Source organism: Rosa rugosa, chromosome 2 (assembly GCF_958449725.1).
Source record: "Rosa rugosa chromosome 2, drRosRugo1.1, whole genome shotgun sequence".
NCBI lineage: Eukaryota > Viridiplantae > Streptophyta > Magnoliopsida > Rosales > Rosaceae > Rosa > Rosa rugosa.
Genome location: NC_084821.1, coordinates 22,433,681 through 22,456,055, shown reverse-complemented (window position 1 = coordinate 22,456,055; position 22,375 = coordinate 22,433,681). Strand labels below are relative to the sequence as shown.

General features: G+C 36.6%; 1 protein-coding gene and 1 long non-coding RNA gene across 3 annotated transcripts; one reads left to right on the top strand and one right to left on the bottom strand.

Moving 5' to 3' along the window:
* Positions 1-687: 687 nt before the first annotated feature.
* On the top strand, positions 688-5,395 carry LOC133734109 (uncharacterized). Of its 2 annotated transcripts, XR_009858082.1 has the most exons (8): positions 688-854; positions 1,009-1,195; positions 2,822-2,888; positions 3,122-3,169; positions 3,567-3,694; positions 3,821-4,148; positions 4,325-4,580; positions 4,942-5,395. It is a non-coding gene; the product is annotated as an uncharacterized LOC133734109 (long non-coding RNA). The 2 variants fall into 2 exon arrangements; XR_009858081.1 differs by having other exon boundaries at positions 2,822-3,694.
* Positions 5,396-14,872: 9,477 nt separating this feature from the next.
* LOC133727890 (transcription factor FER-LIKE IRON DEFICIENCY-INDUCED TRANSCRIPTION FACTOR-like) lies at positions 14,873-16,688 on the bottom strand. The gene is made up of 4 exons (XM_062155305.1): positions 16,182-16,688; positions 15,831-16,034; positions 15,349-15,525; positions 14,873-15,252 (listed from the first exon to the last, which is right to left on the bottom strand). Exons 1-4 carry the CDS (start codon positions 16,683-16,685, stop codon positions 15,151-15,153), a joined length of 987 nt encoding a protein of 328 aa, XP_062011289.1. The 5' UTR covers positions 16,686-16,688; the 3' UTR covers positions 14,873-15,150.
* Between the last annotated feature and the right edge of the window lie 5,687 nt (positions 16,689-22,375).

Below are 22,375 nucleotides of genomic sequence, written 5' to 3'. Positions count from 1 at the left end.
TCAAAAGATCTCTTACCACCCATAATACTTTCTCCTTTGTGATTAAGTACCAGACATCTTTTTTTGTTGAACCATACATCTTCATAATCATCAGCCAAATGACTAACACTAATTAGATTAGCAGTCAGACCTTCAACATAAAGTACATTCTTGAGATTAGGTATGCCAAGGGTATTGACACTACACCAATTTCGGAATCAGACAACACATATCAGACGACAGCAAACATTTTAACTGTCGTCTGAATTAATCAGACGACAACAAGAAATATTCTGTCGTCTAAGTTTTCGAATCCAACAACAGTTTTTTCTTTGCTCTCGTGCAATAGCATTTTAGACAATGATTGATTTTTTTTGATGTTGTCTGAATGAATTAATTCAGACAACAGTTATTATGTGATGTTGTCCAAGGTTGATTAACACAATGGTGGATAAAAGATGTTGTCTGATTGTTTTTAATCACACAACAGTTATTACTTCTCCGTTGTGCAATTACTCTTAATACAATGGTTGAAAAATATGTCGTCTGATTATTTTGATTCACACAACAGTTTTTTAGTTGTCTATTGTGTGACTTTGTTTCAGACAATGTACTGAAATTGATGTTGTCTAGAGTTTTAGGGTTCAACATGTTGATGTTTGCCCGCTCAATTTTTTTGCCGAAACTTAAACTTCCCACTTTTTTTTTTAAAGGACATAAAGGTTCCATTGAAAACAAAACCTCTCTCCTCTCAGACAGCCAACGCTTACAGCTCGCCATCTCTCTCACGAAATCTCCCTATTGATCTTTACCCACATGGCCGAAAACACCAGTTGATGTCGAAGCAAAAGCCTATCCTCCAGCAATTGCAGTGGGTAAATTTCTCTGTCATCTCTCCCTCATCTGCATACCAAATTGGGGTATCAGATTTTAATTTTGTTGGGTTTCTTTTAGATTGGAGATGAACATGCAACTCTTTGCTATTCCAATTCTCTTTTTGGGCTTTTGATATTCATAATTTTCTGCTAGTTTTTTAGCAGCTCAGGTCTAAGTTTTCGGTTGGGAGATCGTAACTCTGCGGTGGACGCTGGGCGGCTGGGCAGTCATGAGTCACTCTCCGCCTCTCGTTCGTTGCTCTCTCTGCACCACGCAACTGCGCCACACCTCTCTCTCTCCCTCCCTCCCTCCTTGATGGGATCTCCCTCAGTCTCTCACTGTAAGTTCTTGTTCTTCTTAATCTGGGAAATTTGAATTTGAAAATTGAAATGAATTGGAAATTTGGAATTCGAATTGGTATTGTCCTACACTCATACTGATAATCTGGGCTTCGTATTGATTCTATTGAAGAAAAGAAACTTGTATAATCAGGGCTTCGTATCGATTCTATTGAAGAGAAGAAAGTTGTATAATGTGGGCTTTGTATTCGTTTAATCTAGTTAGATATAATGAATATGCATATTGTTAATGAATAATGCTTCGTTTAATCTGGTTAGATTTAAACTGGGCTTCGTATTCTAATGAATAATGCTACTTGGTAATTGGTAATTGGTATTCGTTGAATATGGAAATTTAATTTCATTTATTTTGCTGCTTCTACTTCTAAGTTTGCTGTGATGCAGTCTTGATTCCTCTTTAAATTTGGTTAGATATAATGATTAATGAATAATGCTACTTGGTCAATTACTTAATTGTAACTTGTTTCAGCTTGAGTGCAGCCCATTGAGGAATGCTAATTATCTTAACCTTAGCTTGTTAGTGGTTGATATTGTTAGTTTACAAATGAGAGATTTTCTGGTCAATTGAGAAGTTGGGAACTGTGAGTCTGCGACATATCTAACATGGGTTGTATGGAGAGAGCATTACATTATATACAATATATATAGAGTTACCTCATAGCATTTTAAAGGCAATGACTCAAGGCGTTCTTTCAGCGGGATGGTCAAGCCAGTATTGCAGCTTTGATATTCCGCTGCCCACATAGGTAACTCAGTACTAGAGGAATTGGAGATTCTTGACTTCAACGGTCTCCAAGCGTTGCTTGTTATTGCTTCGATAAACCCCTTAAAGTCGTGCTCATTGTATAGGAGGCGAGCACCACTCATCTTCATTTCAACACCTGGTCTATCAGCTACAGTGTAAGCCTCTATGCTTATGCACTCATTCAAGGTATTGATTTGTTGCGAAAACCACACAGCTGTTGTATATAACCAATATCCAGTTGGGCCAGTGAATGGCGGGACAATAACATTTAGCTCGTGGGATAAAGTTTGTTTTTCAAGACGACCTTCATTGGTATCAAAGTAGCAGTCAAACTTGTGCATAACTTTGAAAGCACAACTAGTATCAAAGTCCTCATGAATTTCATAACAAACATACAGAGCATATCCTATCCAGGGTTTGCTTTCATTGTCTAACTCTGTTGGCAACATCATCATTACAGAAGAACTACTGCTTTGATTCTCAAACCACTCTGGGATAATATTAGCTCCAGCTGAAAAGGCATGTGCCGAGCTCAATGGTTGACTTGTTTCTACCTGCATTTATTTTTTTAGAATTAAAAAAGGATGTTAAATTTTAGTGGAATGAGTTAGTAAACTAACATGGGTTTTTGAACCTTTTTGAATTATCATTGGCTGCACTATACCATATCTTGTATGGTGCAAGTCTTTTGGCATCTCCAAAATTATACTGTCCAGATTTGTGCTACTTTATTCCAATTTTCAACCGGGTTTATTTTTTGTTGTATGGAATAAGCATATTGAACTTATTTGTTTGAGATGATGTTTAAATCTTCTGATGATGCAAATTTTTAACTTTGCTTTTTTTTTTTTTTTTCTTGCAGAGCAATTGTTACTAAAGTCTTTAGCAGATACATTCCTAGTTTCATTCTTCTGTTATTTCTGAAAATGGTATCCTTTGTTATGTAATTCTTTTTATCCATTCAAGAATATATATCTCACAATGAAATAAAAGGAGTGCATCTTCAAAAGTACTTTGGTTCACAATGGTTGTCTTTTTTTGCTATTGTATTTACTGGATCATTTTTCTAAAACTTCCATATTTTTTTATCGATACAGAATATTCCTGCAAAGCTTGATTTACTTTGACATTTGTCTACTTTTCTTGAAATTGCAAAGTACAGAATCGTCTCTGGTGTGGCTGGACTTTTGATTGTCCTTAAAAATCTAAGGTAAGTAAACCTTTTGTTCAAGTGACTGCTGTTTAGCACTGCTTATTAATTTCTGGTGATTTTGTCCCTTTGTATACCCTCCTGGTAAGTTCATAATTTTGGAGAACTGTCAGACTTAATGGGGCTCTGGTGCATCTTGTAATGTCACCTTAATTTTATTGGATTGCAGCATTGGTTTCTCATAAATGCTTACTACTTTAAGCTTTTATTGAATTTCCTTGTAGATCTGACATTTGTATCAGTCTTAAATGTGACTGTGTATATTCTTGCTGGGAAATTAATTTTATGAACTTATCAATCAAATGTAGTTCCTTTAGAATTTTATATTCTTTACACCAAATAGAGAATATTTTTCTAACTAGCTCATTCCAGCTTTTGAGGCTTGTCACTGTACTAGGGATGAGGTCAATATGATTGTCAAAGTCAAAGGCTAAACTGCTCCATGGGAAGCTCTTGGAAAGGAAATACAATCATGAGGATATCATCTTGTCCTTGATTCGCCATCAATCTATTTGAACTTTTTAAGTAAGATTCTTAAATGACTGGTTATATGCAATTTTATTGCTAGTTTATATCTGGTTTGTAGATTCATCACATTAACCAGTTAATGTAATCTGTTGCTGAAGTGAATGCAATTTGTGGTTTTTGGAGTTGCAGGAATTGGGTTTTGATGGATGAAAGTTTAAGTTTTTGTTTTGAATTCTGTGATTGTGAGTTGAATATCTGGTTTGCTGTTTGAGTTTCTGTTTCTTGGGATTTCTTTTGGCATTCAGATGGTTTGATTACCTTTCTGCCTTCATGCCTCTAATTCTTTATTTTTTTTTTCTTTATTAAATTTTCAAATCCTACTTTAAGTAACATTTTCATGATATTCTTTCATTTGTAGGGAGTAAGCATCTTCTAGAGATGAATAGGATTTTAAGGCCCGGGGGATACTTTATCTTGTCAACTAAACATGACAGCTTTGAAGCTGAAGAAGGTTTGTCCCATGTTTTACAATTGCTATTTTGAGATGCTTGAAAGCTGGAACAGTAGACCTTATCTTATACTATATCATGAGGAGCAATTTTCAGTAGACCTCTTTTGTAGATATGTTTAACCTATTGAGCTGTATCTCATGCTACAGACGAGTTAACATTGAGTTTCTTATTTCAGGTAAACAAATATCTAGAAAACTATGAAATGGCCCTTACTGGATTTGAAGCTGCTGCTTTCAAGGATCCTGGTCTCAATGCTACCGAAGAGGTTCAAAAGATTGTTAACCTTCTTGACAAGCTAGATAATTTGTTAAGGGTAATGCATTTTTCATTTGTAAATGTGGTATCTTGAGGTCTTGAGTATGTGTTTCCAAAGTGGTTTCTAGGATCAAGGGGCCTTGGGCTATCATCTATTGGCAGGTAACTTTTGAGTGGTAAGTTTCGATTTAATGTGATTGGAATGTGTTGCACTATCTGTTTTGCTTTGGATACTAGTTTGAATTATGCCAAATACGGCTTTGCACTCTTTCTAATGTTATTTGTCTTTCTATGGCAGTTGCTTTAATTCCTTTATCTATTTTCACCAACATTTTCGTTCCACTTTTCGTTTTTCTTTTTCAATTTTCATTAGTTTTGCTTTAGATCCAATATTATATGCTATCTATGTCCTAAGTTATGGATTTGTGATCTCCCTTTCATTTTCATATTGTCCAGTCTGGTATGGTGAACCAGTAAGCATTTTTACCTTTGGGTGAGATTTTAGTTTCTCTTTAATATGATTTTTAACTCTGACAGATTCAATTTGTTAATGGACGTGTACCACAATCTATATCAGAAATACGAGGGTATTTGGAGAATAATTTGTTACAAATAATTGAAATCTGAGTTGCAATTCAGCTCTTAATACTTTCTGTTGTTTTATTGTCTAAGGTTGGTGTGCGAGGACATAACTGGGGGTCTAGAGGATATTGCCATTCCAGCTAGCAATTTGGTCGATGATCCGCCTGTTGCTTTGCCAGTTGATGTTGTAAATATGGTTATCTTAGCAAGCATAAAGGAGTTAAGGCTTAAAGCTGCTGGTGCATTGTTTTCACTTATTTGTGAGGTTTAGGACGTTAATGCGCATCACATTTATGGACAAGTATAAGTTTATGGTTAGGGTTAATGTTGGGATGGAATAACTTTGTTGAATATATGGATGAATGTATCGGATCTTTACATAAATGAATTTGTTTTGAATGTGTTGTCATTTGGATTCCATATATGCAGAATGTCGGTCTTTTGAATGTCTTTCAGATCATTCTATTCCAGCTAAAAACTATTGTCTAATAATTATTCATCATAAAATGCCTAGCAAAAACTGTTGTATGAGCTATCTAACTATAATACATTAAGGACTAAAAGAATGAGAAAGTCATTGTCTAGCAAAACAACAGACAACAGTTTTTCGGAGAAACCTATAATATCAATAATGGATAGACAATGGGAATTTCAAGTACATGTTGTCTGACCCAACCTTCAGACAACAGCAAGCATATAAGCCCCTGTTGTCTGGCACAGCCTTCAGACAACAGCAAGCATAGAAGCCCCTGTTGTCTGGCACAGAATTCAGACAACAGCAAGCATATAAGCCCCTGTTGTTCTTTGTGGTATTCAGACAACAGACTGGGTAGTAACTGCTGTTGTACTAAATTTTATCAGACGACAGTTTTCTGGTATTGTCTGATCCATGTATCAGACGGCATTGAGATAGACAACAGCAAAGACAATACTCAGACGACAGTGAAAAACTGTCGTCTGATTGAAAAATTGGTGTAGTGTGACAGTGCCTCATGCCAGAATGTTTGCTTTCCTCCTATCCCCAAAAGTGACATAACCAGTGGTACACTCATCTTGAAATGAGGAAAACCAAGCTTTATCTCCTGTCATATGTCTAGGGCAGTCACTGTCGACATACCAAAAGTCCCTTCACTTGTCTGCCAAAGCAGTGAGTGCTACCAAGCAAGTGGCCTCAATGTGTGTCGATTTGTCATCTGTTCTTACACAAGCCATGAGACAGGTAGCATCAATAGAGTTGAGTGATTCAATAGAATCAGTACAAGCAAGAAAACACTTATTCGAATCTTTCTTAGTCCAAACAGGTTTTCCTTTTGTAGTTTGCATGTTACCCTTAGTGATCAGTTCAGTTCACTTATTAATGAGTTCCATCTTCTTTCTAAGTTCACATTGCAAAGATTCTACAAAACATTTTTCTTCAACAAGCTGTAGTTTTGTAAATCTCTCATTACATCTAGGTCGAATATGTCCCAACTTACCACAGTGATGACATGTAGGAATAAAAATCTTAGAGCTTGAATACCTGTTTTGACCAGTGGAAGTTCCTTGGTCAAGCTTTACCTGTTTTACCTTTTGAGCATGCTTAGGCTGCTTATCACCCTTGTCCTTAAGCACTATGTTGATTTCCTTGATGACATCAGTGGATGACTCAATCTTCTCAATAGCTAGACTTGATTTTTTCACAAACCTGGTACTTTTGGAGCTTTCTCCAGAATAACCAAGTCCAAAAGTGTCATGAGGAGATTTTCCTTAACCAAACAGTTTGGATACAGCTCCAGAGCTGATTTCAAACTTTATGAACTTTTCTTGAGTAGACTTTAGTTCAACCTGTAAAGATTCATTTTCAGTTAACATATTCAAATTCAAGGCATGTTGCCTTTTTACCTCAAGTTCCAGCAATTTGATCCTGTTGCTGAGGTTAATGCCTTTAGTCTTCCAAGTCAGAAAACTTTTGTCACCTTGTAAGTTAGTCAACTCATCAGTAAACTCGCTCCTTTCTTGTTCCAACATGGACTGTGAGGTTTTCAACATGAGCTCCAGCTTTTCTTTCTCAGCTTTCAAGACTTCAATCTCCTTCTCCAAATTCGTGTTCTTGAGCAGTATAGCTTTTGATGCCTTATAGAGTTGTTTGCAGCGGACATTAGTTTCATCATCAGAGAAGACATCATCACTATCTGACTCAGGTAGGAAAGATAAAACAAATGCAACATTCTCAACCACCTGAGTTTCATCATCACTCCATGTTGAGAGAAGAGATTTGTTGTTGCTATTTCCATGTTTCCTATTGCCACAGTCAGTAGAAATATGGCCATAACCACCACATTCATAGCATCTGGTTTTTCCAGAATTAGTTCCTTTGAATTAAATTGCCCTTCCCACTCCTATCATTGTTATCACTATTCCCAGCAATGTAGGTGTTTTTCCTAGGACCATTAGAATTCCTAGAAGAGCTCTTGTTTTTAAGAAACTTTCTAAACTCTTTTGTCAATAGGGCAAGATCAAGTTGTTCTTCCTCTTCTTCTGCCCCTTTCACAGCCTTATAGGCTACACCCTTAGCTTTCTTATCAGGTTTTAGTCTCATTTCATAGGTTTTGAGATTTCCGATAAGCGTATCTAGAGGATAGACATCAATGTCAAATGAATCCTCAATACTAGTGACCTTAGAATGAAAGTTCTCAGGCAAGGCCCTAAGTATTTTTTTGACAATTTTATCTTTATCAAAAGGTTCACCTAGACTACGACACTGATCAGCAATTTTCAAAATTATACCATGAAAATCATCTACAGTTTCATTATCTCCCATGGCCATGGTTTCAAATTCATAAATTAGACTTTGTAATTTTTTAGCACATACCTTTTTATTACCTTCATATGTAGTCTGTAGCAGATCCCAAGCCTGCTTGGCAGTGTCACAATGACTGATCCTCAACTTCTCTCTTTTAGAGAGAGCTGTGAATATGTTGTTTTTAGCTTTGAAGTCAGCTTGAAGATCTTGTACTTCCTCCTCAGTCCAATCCTTCCTCAGTTTTGAGGTGGCAGTAGAAGAGCTTTCACCTTTGGCTAGGACAACAGGCATCTTTCAGCCATTTTCAACGATATTCCATACATGCTCATCTTGTGCATAGAGATAAGACTTCATGTAGATCTTCCACTGAGTGTACTTTTCATAGCCCCCATCGAACCATAGAGAACTGTTGACAGATCCTCTTGCAGCTCTATCATGAGAGTGTTCCATCATCCCTGCGATCTCCTAGAGAATTCTAGAACCTGCTCTAATTCCAAGTGAAAACACCAGATGGAACAAATATGGAGTAGATCTACACAAGTAGTCTTACAGCACCAAACACACAAATTTGACACAAGTGTTTGTTGACACAGTGTAAACCTCACCATTGAGGAAACTTCACTGCGTGCCTTGTAACATAGCCAACACGAAAAAACAAATCCACTATGAATTGAGAGGATTATAGTATACAAGTAGTGGTATTCAACACAACCACATTGACTAGCACCAGTGCTAACTTGTTTTACAACTGCTTCATCTATTCTAATTAAGCACTACTTGATCTGATCTATGCTAACTAGAATAAACTGAACAAGTCTTCTGAATCAGCTTTGTCTTGAAGCCTCACTGATCTCAAGCAATATGCAAGTTATGAATGCAGTGAGCAAGCAAATGAAACAATCACAAATATCAATGAGAGTTTTTGCATAACTGGTATATGCAGACTTTGCAACACTTATCAAATTTCTCAGTAAAAACTCTAACGTCGGAAATGCAGTTTCAGAACCTTTTATAGAATAAAGAGACTCCCCCTCAATGATCACATTGATCACAAATTAAGATAAACATAGAAATGATTCTGAAACTGATTGAAAGACTCTATCAATTCTAACTGACAACATGCAACAAAAATCTTCTATTTGATAAGTATTTTAAACAATTTTGAATGCAGATAAGATTTTGAAAACTTTTCCAAAAGTACCGATAGAATTGCATAACCATTTAGATCCGTAAAATCCACCATGATTGTAAGCCAAACAAAATGATATGCAGATTGCCTTAGGTCGAGATCAGTGAGTTCTTCAATCCCTTGATTTGTGTCATCTTGAATACGCCAGTCTTCATGTTAGACATTGCCGCTGCTTTGCTGGAACCTTCATCTCCTAGAGCAACCAGGAAAGATGAAGGAGAAAAGTTTTCCTGGTCCTTCAGTCCCGCAGACTCCTTGTGTTTTTAGGAGAATTCATGTGTTGAATGGAAACATGCCAATATGCTTACAAAAACAGTCAAAGTCTGAAAGTCATGCAACATTTTAGATTGAGTTAGCTAAGCTTGAATGCCAATCTGTCTGATCAGTCAGAAAGTAAAGTTTGTTAAAAGTTTCTGTTAGTAGAATTGCTAAGAGGTCAAGCTCTTTTTTTTTTCTTTTTTTTTTGGAGAAGAAAGAGGACAAGCCCTTGATTAGCTAATATGTATATAGTGATAGTGCAGTAGCCATTGAGCACTGTAAGCAAGCCGAGAAATCAACAATAAATAACATCATCATCTTCTTCTTCTTCAAGTAAAGCTTTGCAATTCATCTTCTTTAATCCCTATTCCTAAACCCTAGCTAACTACACTTTCGGCAGACTCTTCATTTATGGTTTCTGAGGAAGCCATGGATGCTGGGGTGTTCTGGATTCTTACTGACCTGCAATCTTCACTACAGTATGTTGTTATGCCGAGACGTGCTAAAATGGGACAATTGTCACTAGCTCGAGATCGCACAACAGGGAGCTGCCGTAGTTGCAGACTTGCAGTAGAGGATCACCACGGATGCATGGCTGTGTCAGTTTGGGATGATGATACCTATATCTAGGCAAAGACGAATGCCTATAGTATGCCCAATCATGTCTTAATGTTGTTCACTAATTCATGCTTCTGTATCAGAACTTCATAAGTATACGTAGTCCAGTGTTTTTGGTTTTAGATTTCAAGCGGGCATGTGGTGCATTTTGATATTGTATGGGCAGACAAGAAATGAAAAGGAGATCAAGGTGAGTACTTATCCGCTTGAAGCCTAGCTTGAATGCTGAAAATAAAATTAATTTAGAATTATATTGAGAGTTATGGTGAAAATAATGGTGAGAATTATGATAGAATAATGGTGAGAGTTAGTAGCTAAATTCATAGATTATGAGAGTCAGGAAGGTTTAAGGTTATATATTATAATGGTATAATACTTATATCTGTTGTAAGCCTATATAAGTAGGCAAGTCTAGTTGAGTAAGCTGGTGTGTAGAGGGAAATTTTGTAGAAGTTTTATCAAAAAATTTATTGGGTAAGTCTAAGGTGTGTTGATGTTTGTCATACATCAACTTTTTAATAAATATATATTAAATTAAATTAGTTGGTGAAACCTGTTGTACAGGTCAATAAGTTATTCACTTATAATTTGACATGTGTACTTAAAAAAAAAAATACCATACTAAGTACTGATTTATTGTTTTATATGTAAATCGTTCAAAAACTTGTAATGAAGATCGTAAATGTAGTAATTACTTTGATTACAACTATAATTATCACTAAATACGTCCAATGTGGTTGTTTGTTGTAAAATGTCTCATCGATGATATAATTTACAAAAGAAAGGACTCTAGTTACAAAAATAACAACTGGATTACAAGAATAAGGACTTGAAAAGTTTTAGGTTTAATATGATTATTTACCATATAAACAAAACATTTGTTGTAGCAGTGGTAAAGTGATAGTTTTTTTTTTGTAAATAGAATCATATTTCAAGTAATTATCATAAAAATAACCATAATTACAACGTTATACCTCAATTGTTATAATTTATAGTAAAATGCAATGTCAAACTAGTAATTATCTCATGGATGATGAGATTTACACAAGAAAAGTATTAAATTACAAAATATAGAACTTTAATACACAATTAAGGACTCGCGCCTCATTTACAACATATACATAAAGTTTTACCACTTTGACAGCAATTTGTTGTCACATTAGTAAAATGGTTCTTAGACTTGTAATATAAAAAATTACCACAAATAAGAGCTTGATTACTACTTCTACAACAATTCGTTGTCTCACCGGTTATCTTAAACTTGTAATATTGAAGAATTACCACAAATACAACCTTGGTTATTACTTTGGACCTCAATTGCCGTAAAATCTAGAAAAAAACATTGTCAAATAAGTAAATAACTCCTAAACAACAATAGTTACAAAATAGACAACCTTATTACACCGTAAAGGACTCACCGCAAATTTACTTAAATATATGAAGTTTTACTATTATAATAACACATTCGTTGTTTAATTAGTAAAGTGGTACGGTTCTGAAAAATTGTAATAGTTAAGTATTAAAACTTTATACAACTAAATTACCACTTTTTACCACAATTCGTTGTTTTATTGGTAAAACGGTTCTTAAACTTGTTATAGTGAAATATTAACACTAATTACAACTTGACTACCACTTTTTACAATAATTCGTTCTATCATCAAGTTTATGACTTGGGGTTGGAATATTGAAGCATTATCAAAATTACAACCTTAATTACTACTATTGACCATCAAAAGAGAACATGGTTAGTCAAGTGAATTTTTTTTTTTTTTTGGAATTGAGGACGGGTCTTCTCTATCTGCCTTTCTTTTCCTTTCTCTTTCTTTCTTCTTCCTTCTTCCTTCTTGGTCCATAGTTGAAATTCTAGCGTGTTAGATCCATGGCGGCTTGAACATCACTCCGCTATCACTTCTCCGCTACAATTCTCTCCATCCTTAGTTTCTCTTGTCTTTGAATTTACAGAAATCTAATCGAAGAAGCCCCAAAACCCCCAAATCAGAATTCTCAAACCCTAAAGTTTTCAATTTGTCTTAATCTCTCATCAACCTTTTTCAGGGACCTAGCGTCACAAAACAGTAACGAAGTAATGACGGTCGAAATGGCGGCATTACCCGTCCAGTGAGACTCGATGTGATTCTCGGTAGAGTTTCTTGGACCGATTTGGTGAGACTCGATTTGGGTTCTTTACTATTATTTTACCATCAAGGTCTTGTTGAGTTTGTGAATTTGATGTAATATTGGAGGTGGATGAACTGATGTTTATTGATTTTGCTATTGAAAATTTGAATTTAGACCTGTTAATATTGTAGTTTATCTCTTGGTTATATAACTATCATGATTCAACGCATTGGGTCTTCTAAGTTTAGTCAATCTTGATGTATTTTCTGTTAATTTTTTATATGAATCGGAGACTGGGTTCGTTCTCATTTGGGGCTTTAGGGTTTAGGTCATGGACTATAAGTTGTAGAGTTATAATTTATGAATGAAATTTACTGATGTTAGAGATTTAATTATTCTATTCCATTATCATAAAGGATTTCCATTTAAATATATTGAAAAAATTAATGTTTTATGAAATTTACAGGACCCTAAACCCCAAACCCCAAACTCTAAATTTTTCAGTTATTTGGAAACTACAATAGTACTCCTAATCCGTATTAAATGTTGTTTAACAAATTACAAAACAACAAGATATATTCATTATCAAGATCCTCCTAACCCCTAAACTGTAAACCCTAACCCTATTCCCTAAAAGTTTATATATTCATTACTAAGCTCTTTGATAAGATATTTCTTCTTCAATGAAATATATGTTTCTCGATAAGATATCCACTCCTTGATAAGATATTTCTTCCTCAACGAGATATCTCCTCCTTCACATGATATCTGCTCATCGACTACATATGTCTTTCTTGACAAGATGTCTGCTCCTCGACAACATATCTCCTACTTGAGAAGACTTTGTTGACGAGATATCTGCTCCTTGACAACATTTCTCACCCTTGACAAGATTTCTGCTCCTCAACAACATATCTCACCCTTGACAAGATATTTGCTCCTCGTCAATATATCTCCTCCTTGACAACATATATCTCCTCTTCAATAAGATATTTGCTCTTCAACAAGATATTTCTTTCTCAACGAGATATATGCTCCTCGATAAAATAGTTCACTTATATATTGTATTACCATAGTTTAGAGCTCTACTACAAAATTTATCTAAAGTCGTTTATCTAAACCCTAAAGGTCCTCGATCTTAATACTGAAACTCTAAACCTTAAACCCTAAACCCTAATAGTACTCCTATTCTGTATTAAACATTGTTTATCTAAAGCCTAAACCCTAATAGTACTCCTATTCTGTGTTTGTTCATGTTCAGTTTTGTTTGTTGTTTGGATTGATTTCTATTTGGGTACCCATAATCTTTAGAGAAGTTTGAGTCTTTGGATTGATTTCGTGTGAAATTTAACTGTTTGATCTCAATTGTATGTTATAGATTGATGTGAGGCTTTGTAGCCGTAATTATCTGTTCTTGATCTCCAGGGTGAAATTCCAAAATTTCACGCTTGTTTTGCAATGAATCAGGAGTTTGCTTTGATAGATTGAAGCAATGTATTGCAAGGATGAACAGAGAGAAAATAAATTTGAAATTGGTATTGATCATTAATTGCTTGCTTTCTTCATTACGACAGTGGATTATTTATACAACAGGTGGTGGTCCAGATTATAGAATCCTAGAGAGAAAAACGAAACTCCAATTTGAAATTGGTGTTGCTCTGCCATTATGCTTGTCATTATGTTTCACATTTCCAATAATCATCCCTAGTTAAGCATGAGATTTTTGTGTAGAGCTATGATCTTATTCATTAAGATTCTTCTTAACAACCAGGTATGAAGAAAAGAATCGCTTGGTTATCAGTCCTTACTTTGATGTTGGTGTCAAGGAGGTTGAAGGCTGGACTGCTAGACTTCTTCTGTCAAGACACGATTGCGCTTGTTATTAACTCATCACTGTATTAGATGTTAGGTTATTTGGACGAGTAATCTGGACGGGGATAATCTTCTTCCTCTAATCTTCTTCTTCTCCTTTTTAATTTAGGTTTTTTTTAATTTTATTTTTGATATGTAATTGGGAATCTTAAAAAAAAAAAAAGTTGATACAGGTTAACGGGTAAGCAGGTTACCACTATTGAATATTTCAGACCGTCAGATATATTCAACTTTTAATTAAATCAAACGGTCTAAAATATTCAAAAAAGTTGATGTATGGCATACGTCAACATATACTAGAACTTTCCAATTTTATTATCAGGAATTTTGAGAGTATCCTCCATATCTCTCTTTAAGAGCTCTGTATATGACTTTAGACTGTACATCTCTTATATTGTTTATCATTCATTCATGCATCATATATATCTCCCTACTCAAAATAAGGTTTTTAATACTTACGCTTTCACTGATATCCAACATTGAAGGAGTAGGTTATGGATACCAAATATTTTGGATTTCGTTCTATTAGAAATTGATACTTCTGTCCAGAAAAGTTACAATAGCATATTACTCTGCAGGACCCCAGATATCAGTTTTTTAGACCAACAAGATGTTATATATAAGAAACTTACCAATAATATTAGGCCCCGTTTGGTTCGCAGGAATGTCAAAATTGGAAAAGGATTTATTTTCCTTTCCAGATGGATATGGAATGGAATATGTTTTGGTATTTCCATGTGAGTGTTTGGAATATTACTAGAAATTAAATTTTGGAATTAATTTTTCATTTCTATTGTAGTGTTTGGTAAGTCATAAGAATGGAATATGAAATTATAATTTTCAATAACGCCCTTTTACTAATTAAAGTACAGCAATTTATAAGGAATATTGGTGGGGAATATAAATTTTTAGAGGGATAATTAATGTAATTTTGCCATTGACAGTGGGAAATGGAAATAGAATACCACCCCTGACTAGGTAATTCTATTCAGGCTTTATAAGGGAGTCAATTTCCAGTCAAATCTTATTTTTTATTTCCTTTCCAATCTTTAATTACAACCAAACGGAACATCTGAATGGAAAATGAAATTAATTCCCATTCCATACCATGATTTCCTGCCATCCAAACGGGGCCTTATAGTGAAAATTAAGCACGAGGGCTAGCTAGCTACAAGCATAATTGATTTAATTGCATGCATGCATATACTTTTGTTTATTGCCCTTCCTTCGACACGTAGTATATTTGTTATTTTTCACTTTGTTGTTACAATAGTTCTATGAAACTCTCAACTCTGTTTAGATCTTTATAGAAAAATTTCATCGATCAAAAGCCTGTAGCTAATTCAAAACCTTGGTTCAGAAAAGCTCCGGCCACCCAAAGTTTCAAGTTTGGTAAGTTGATGATCTCCTGCTCGCTTTCTTTTACCTGTTAGTTTTAACCAATAATAACAACTAGTTAACAAGAAAGATAAACAAGTGCACTTAAAGTTGATCGATTATAAAGAAGAAACTGAAAGCTTACATTCAAAGCCAGTGTTACTTCGAATCTCCCAGAACTAACCATGTTCAAGTTTGAACTCAAAACATTGAAGCTTGTAAGGGATTCAATAGCCTTGTAAAGTGCTGTGGCTACGCCTACTCCTTTGTTGCATCCCACTTTCACATAAAAACCATTCTCCTCTACTTGGGACACATCTATCTGCAAACGCAGCAAAACAAAGCATTAATTTTCATGTACGTACTTCTCAAGAATGGTTTAATGAAACAAAGATTTTTTTTTTTTTTTTTTCAAATTAGACATGCATACGTGTTAGTGATTCTGTGGACCGAACAGAATTTTCCTATATTGATATATTTCGTTAAAAAAAAAATTGTTAGCAAAGTGACTACGAACAATAATGGTGCAACTTGGGATTCCATGGCTCCAAAGAATATGGAAAGATTATATTCAAGTCAGTTTTTGTTTTCTCTTATAGATGCACAAAGGGTTGTAATTAACCAAACCTGAATGATTCCCGTGGGAGTTAAATGATAATTGTCAACAACTATTTTATTCTTGGTTGGATTTTGCGTTGATCCTGCCTGCTTTCCCCCTGATCCTTCTATGGATGCTTCAATGCACGAAATCTCAGCTTCTAGCTTTTTAGCGTGTTTTTGCAGATCTTGTACATACAGTACAGCATCTCCAACAATGGAGGCCTTATCCATCTGTGCATCATCGCCAAACAACAATCAATAATATATCACTGCATGTAACATTTTCTGTATACAAAAAGCATTGCTAACCAGGATTCCAGTTTGAAATAAAATGTGTATCTCTTCTTTTAACACGTACTAGAAGAGATTGAACCTCACCTTAGTGATGTTAGGAACCAAGGACCGCAATGCATAGAGTTTCTCTTTCATCCTTCCCCTCCTCTTCCTTTCCGAAACCAAGGTTCGAGACCGATCAACCTTTTGCTTCTTTGTTGTTGTGGCTGTGGTATTTGTGGTGGTTGTTGTCGTTGTTCCACATGAGTCTGCGTCATTATCTTCTTCCCCACTATCATTTATTTCTCTATCGAAATGTGGTAATGTAGTAAGAAAAGGAGCTGGATTGGATACGCCAGTAGTACTATGATCTAAACCAAAGAAACCACTACCCGGAGTAGTTGGACCAAACTGGTTATCAATGACAAAGCCCGAGCCACTGATATGGTCGCAATGAAAATGAGCTGCCGCTGGATCCTCATTTTCCCCGCGAATAAGATCGATGAACTGGTCGAAGTTTGCATCATCTATGAAGTCTTGTAACTCAAAGTCATTAATGATGCTGTGACCTCCAAGATCGTGGCTTCCAAATGCACCCATCCCATCCATGGTTTGATAGTGAAGTGGTTAGCAAATTGTATGTGTGTTATAAATATATGAACTTGTATATATATACAACTGGTGGGAGTGAATTTGCTTTTATCTTAAATGTGAACGGAATCGAATGGGGGAATTCTGACGTTGGAACTCTTATTATATAAGTCTGTGAGGAAGAAGTTGACAGAGCTCTTACAAAAACAGTACAATTTTAAATTTTTGACAAGGACAAAGAACACTTGTCATAATAGAAATGAGTGTCAACTAGCAGATAAAGATCGATCTTTTTCATAAGATGAACAACAACCAGTTACTTAAGAGAGCAACCACATAAAAAACCTTAGGTTATAATAAAAGTTTATTGCTAGTGTTCCTTTTATATATATGAAAACGAACGATTCAGATTGGACAGATTCAGTTTGTTCATTGATTTAATCTAATTCAATACCTTAACGATCATCAATTTGGCTGAAAATTTGCATAAGTGATCTATACATTAGGACCTAAAAACTGAACAGTCGATCTGTGAATATGTGATCGAAAAGTGGATCTATCAAGGAAATCCTTAAATATTCATATCTAAGAACCTCCTTAGCAGAGAAAGACTATATATGAATGTCTTTGTGATAGATAATCCTAAATAAAATGTGTGACAAGTCATGCTTAGTCAGAAAGTAAAACAATTTTATACAACCAGCATATATGGTTTGCAAGCTGTGCAAAGCGTTTTCCAAATAATTAACTCTCAAATTGGGTTGGACTTTTTATTTCAAGTAAAGAATATGAAACCACATGAGTATGGTTCATTTCACCCAAACATGTGAGTCAGCCTGATTTTTTAACTTTTTATTTTTTACTTTTATTACAAAGAAAGACTATAAACTAATTATGTAGAAAAACATCTCGAACAACTCGAGCCAAATTATCGAAACTAAAAATAGATAAAGCATTGAGAGGTGTGATACTCCGGAAATTCGTAATTATTTTCCGAGGATTTTTCCGGAAATTAATTTAGTGATTATCGGACGGCTTCGTGGCTCGTGGATGGAGCGGAAGTGTTTCGGACGAATTTTTATTCGGAAAGTATGGTTTTAGGGGGGCGCGAATGTTGACTTTTTATACGTTGGGATTCTCCGAAAACTTCTTTCACAAAAGTCGTAAAGCGCGTCGATACGAGTTCGTGGACATGCGGAACACGTCAATCGGAGTTCGTATGAGAAAGTTATGGTCTGCGGAAGTTTTGGGAAAGTTCTATAAATAGGGGTTTCCATTTTCGGAAACTTACTATTTTCATTTTCTCACTTTCCATTTCCGGAAATTAGAAACTCTCCGTTCTCTCTCCTCACCCGCGTCTGACCCAACCCGACTCGGTTTTTCCGGCGAACTCCGGCGGTCTCCGACTATGAAACTTTCCAGATCAGCTCATCTCTGCCGTGCGCTCCTCCCTGTGGTATCCTCTAGCAGCGATTCACACCCACGACGGCGCTGCAAGGCGGCGAAATTTGGTGTATTCGGACCCGGTCGGAAAACGTAGTTCCAGCGACGTCGTGGCTTCATGCTTCTTGTTGTGAGTTCGTAGGAGCCTCCCTGATCGATCTGTGGTGGTTGTTTGGATCGATTTACGTGGAAGTTTGTTCAACTCAGATTGAACAGTGATTCACGGTTTGTGAGGTAGTTTTCGACCCTTTTTGCTTAGATTCTGACTTGAGGCTAGTTATGAAAGTTGTTAAGCATGCTGAGATGAAGATCTTTGATGTTGGGAGTTTTGTGAAATAGTGAGTTTTGGCCGGCGGCGGTGCGCCACCACCTATGGTGGTGTTCTGGCGGTGTTCCGGCCGTTTAAGGGACTGTTTCTGGTATTATATATCTTCTACTCGTAGATACGAGCGTTTCGATATATAATACGTAATTTTTAGAGATCGTATGAATATGTTGTGATTTTTACGGTTTCGAACCGTTTGATTTATTCGATCCGTGAGGATCCGAATATCCGATCGACTTGTGGTTTTGGCATATTGATCGTAGAAGTATTCTGGAGACATTGGGTGGTCTCGGATGTGGTTTCGCCTCGATTGGCGTTACTTTCAGGGTTGTTGTGCGATTTGGGGATTCGAACTTTAATCACTTGGTGATTCACTAATTTGGACGAGTTGTTGATTAGGTGGTGATTAGGTGATTTGGACGAGTTGTTGGTGTGAGTGTTAGTTCGGTTCTGTGTTGAAGACACAGCGGGATTTCGAGGTGAGTAATCTCACAATGTTCATTTACGAACGAAGTTACCTTTATTGTTTTGAGAGTTATTTAGTTAACTGCAAACTATAGTTGGTATTAGTGACATTCCTGAGTGAATGACCACGTATATATATTTACGTGAAATATGTATATTCTTATGGGTTGATGAGTGATTTAAGCAATAGGAGTTGATGGGTTTCATTCTATTGTTTGAGGCTTGACTTTTCGGGAAACATTGTTTTAGGAATTGGGAATTTCTATTGTTTGAAAAGTGTCAAGATTTGGTGTGAGTTGCTTAATGTTTTGATCTAACGACCGGGGGTCTGAAGATCTGAGAGTCACAAGTGGTGATTTCTCCTTTTGATTTGATTTAACATTTTGGGTCCAGAGCGACCTGCTTAATGTTTTGATTTGACGACCGGGGAGGTTTGATGATCGGAGGTCACGGGGTGACATCTCCTTTTGAGAGTTGACTAACTTTTGGTCCTGAGTGACCGCTTTGAAATGTTTTGATCTGATGACCGGGGAGGTCTGAGGATTCGGGGTTGCTGGGAGTGACCTCATGGCATATATATCGGGACTTCACGCCTTTAGCCGAATGAGTGGATACGATCAGTTAGAGCTCTAGTCTGTTGCCATGGTACATCATGGGGGGGGGGTAGCGGGGAGCTATCTGATGCTCATGAGTACGTGTTTTAAAAGGGAGTTTCGGGGATTCTTTCTTTTAAATGTCCGGGGAGGACTTGTGTATCATATTTAATTGTCAGAGTTCAATTATTATGATTTTGTCACGGGGTGACTTGTGTTGATTTGAGAATGTGTTTTAAAAGGGAGTTTCGGGGATTCTTTCTTTTAAATGTCCGAGGAGGACTTGTGTATCATATTGAATTGTCAGAGTTTCAATTAATATGATTTCTGTCACGGGGTGATTTGAGTTGTTTCTTTTGGGAAAAGAATGTGTTGTTTTGGGAAAACAGGGTGTGTGTTCCTTTTTACGGGTTGATGGGTTTCCTTGTTGGGCGAGTTGTGCATGTGTGGTTTGAGTTACTCATACGGGCTTGCAAAAGCTTACCGGATTTGTTGTGTAGAAACCCGGTGCACCATTCAAACGGTGTAGGGGTTAATCATGCAGGTCAGGATAATCGTGGTTGATGCTGCGGTAGCGCATTTGCAGCTTTACGGTAGGAAGCCATTTTTGTGACTTTACCGTTATTAAAACTTCCGCTTGTAGTAGCTCTGAGGAGCATTTACACATTATCTTGTTGTGGCAATTTAATTTGTAAACTCGTGTAATATATAACTCTGTGGAGCGGGTGTATATTAACCTTAAGGGTTCAGGGCATCAGTATGTACTTGGTTTAAAGGGAAAAAGTTTCCGGGTATTTTGTATTGATGGCTGAACGATCACACATGTATAATTATAGGATTATATATCGATTTTTATTTATGTTAAAAATCGGGGGCGTGACAAGAGGAGACCCTATTTTCCAAAGATATATGACTCCTGTTCAGAGAATGGCCAAGCAGTGCTAGAGATCAACGTATGCTTGAATGAAACTTCATCAGAAATATGTAGCAAGCTAGCTAATGGATTGCCGGATTGATGTCTTCCAAAATGTTTACTCTCAAACATTGGCGCAGTTTAGTGTTTTATCTACACATGCACAAAGTCAGAGTTTGAATCTTGCTCCATTGCTCTCCCTTTAGCCTCTTTAATTACAAAATAAGAATAGATTTCATTTTTATTCGAATCAAGAACAAAGAAACTATATGCTACAAACAGGAATTGATGGATATACATCAATGTTGATTGAGTAAGCTAGGTTTAATGACTTTGCAATTTGATATAGCATACTTCCATGCTAAATTGATTTGTTTAATGAACTATTGCAGCATAAAGTAAAAGTAGTGAGTACAACTGTATGTATAAAACGGAAGTGTGAAAATGCATGGCCAATATGGTAGTGGATCAATTTGCTGTTTAAGATCGAAATTTAGATCATAATAGTGTTGGTTAAATAATTTTCTTCCTAAATAAGTTGTTCATTATGTAAATTTTGATAAAGTTTTGTATAAGATCTCAAGGGGATCTTTATATAATGTAACTTTCTCTATTAAAATAAATTAATTTAATTCAATTCATAGGAGATGGTTAGTTCAATGTTTAGTGCCTTCCCAGGAAACCAAGACATGCATCTTCATTGAGAATTTGAGATAAGAAAGAAAAGCACCTTGGAATTATAATAGTAAACCTAATAAACTAAATGCAAATAAGAGTCCTTTCCTATTCTCACCTATACTGAACAATAATTGTACCAAATTAAAGCTTATCCTTTAATTTGCAGAAGGTAACTCAATCATGCAATGAAAATAGCTAGGAAAGGACCAATGCCTGTTGACTAAAGAAGTGGAGTATTTTTAGAGAAGCAAATAGTGTTGTTGATAGTGTTGCTGATAGATTAGCACACTTTGCTAGTTTAGATCATACTATTGATCTTATGTCAGATGAGGTGCCGGGATTTATTCAAGATGTCCTCTATGAAGATTTATGTAAGTTATCTATGAGCGCTCGAGGTAATGGTATTACGTCCCCCTCAATGCGACAAATTAATAATAATAATAATAATAATAATATGGGCGTATGGATGAGCCTCCCAACTTGACTGGGTTCCAAACCCCTATTCGAAAAAAAAAAAAAAAAAAAAAAGTGGAGTATAGGTGATTTCTAATTTGGTACAATTCTTGTTCGCTATTAAATTTTATATTTTTACTTCTAGTGTTGATTAGTAAGTACGCGCTTCACGCACTAGGTTTAGCTAAAAGTTTGTCGCCGTCTTCTCTGGCTCTCGTCCGGCTGCACTGCGGCGTTGGCGCAGGCCTCTGGCCTCGCCGGCGTGCGGCATGTGCGGTCGGACGGGATGTGGGGTCTGGGATTTGGTCTGATGATCGGAGTTTGGGGCGGCGAGGGTCCAAGTTATTTGGATTTCGGTTTATGGCGGTGACTGCATTGGGGGGAGGGGGTGCGAGGCAGAAGGCGGCGTCCGGCTGTGTGGTGTCGGTTGGGCTCTCGGATCTTGCAGCAGGGATGGGGGAGGATGACGGTCGTTTCGGGAAGGAAGACAGCGGGTGTCCGATTTCTGGTGCTTCTCGTCATCAGGGATCTGGGCACTCGAATTTTGGGGGTGTGGTGGTGGAGGATGTCAGTTGCTGGTTCTCTGTCGGCGGCGTTTGTTCGACGGCGGTCGGGGTCCGAGAGCAGCTGCGGAGCGACGATCTGGGAGCTAGGAAGGCAGCGGTGGTGCTTCCTGTGCAGCAACGTGTTTGGGCTGGATCCACTATCTGGGCCCTCGTTGACCTACTTCGGTTGTGGGCCTGCCTTAGGCCGAGTGGTTGTTTTTGGGCAGAAGCAGTCGTGGGCTGGGAGTAAGAGTTGCTGCCTCTCTGGGCTTGTTCCGTGGTGGGCCTGGTCT

Bases quoted from the DNA above. Each gene is read 5' to 3' on its own strand.
- LOC133727890 (XM_062155305.1), bottom strand. From the start codon at position 16,685: ATGGATGGGATGGGTGCATTTGGAAGCCACGATCTTGGAGGTCACAGC. The intron at 16,035-16,181 runs GTGAGGTTCAAT...GATGATGCACAG, and splicing joins TGGTTCCTAACATCACTAAG to ATGGATAAGGCCTCCATTGT. The intron at 15,526-15,830 runs GTTTGGTTAATT...CTGCGTTTGCAG, and splicing joins CTCCCACGGGAATCATTCAG to ATAGATGTGTCCCAAGTAGA.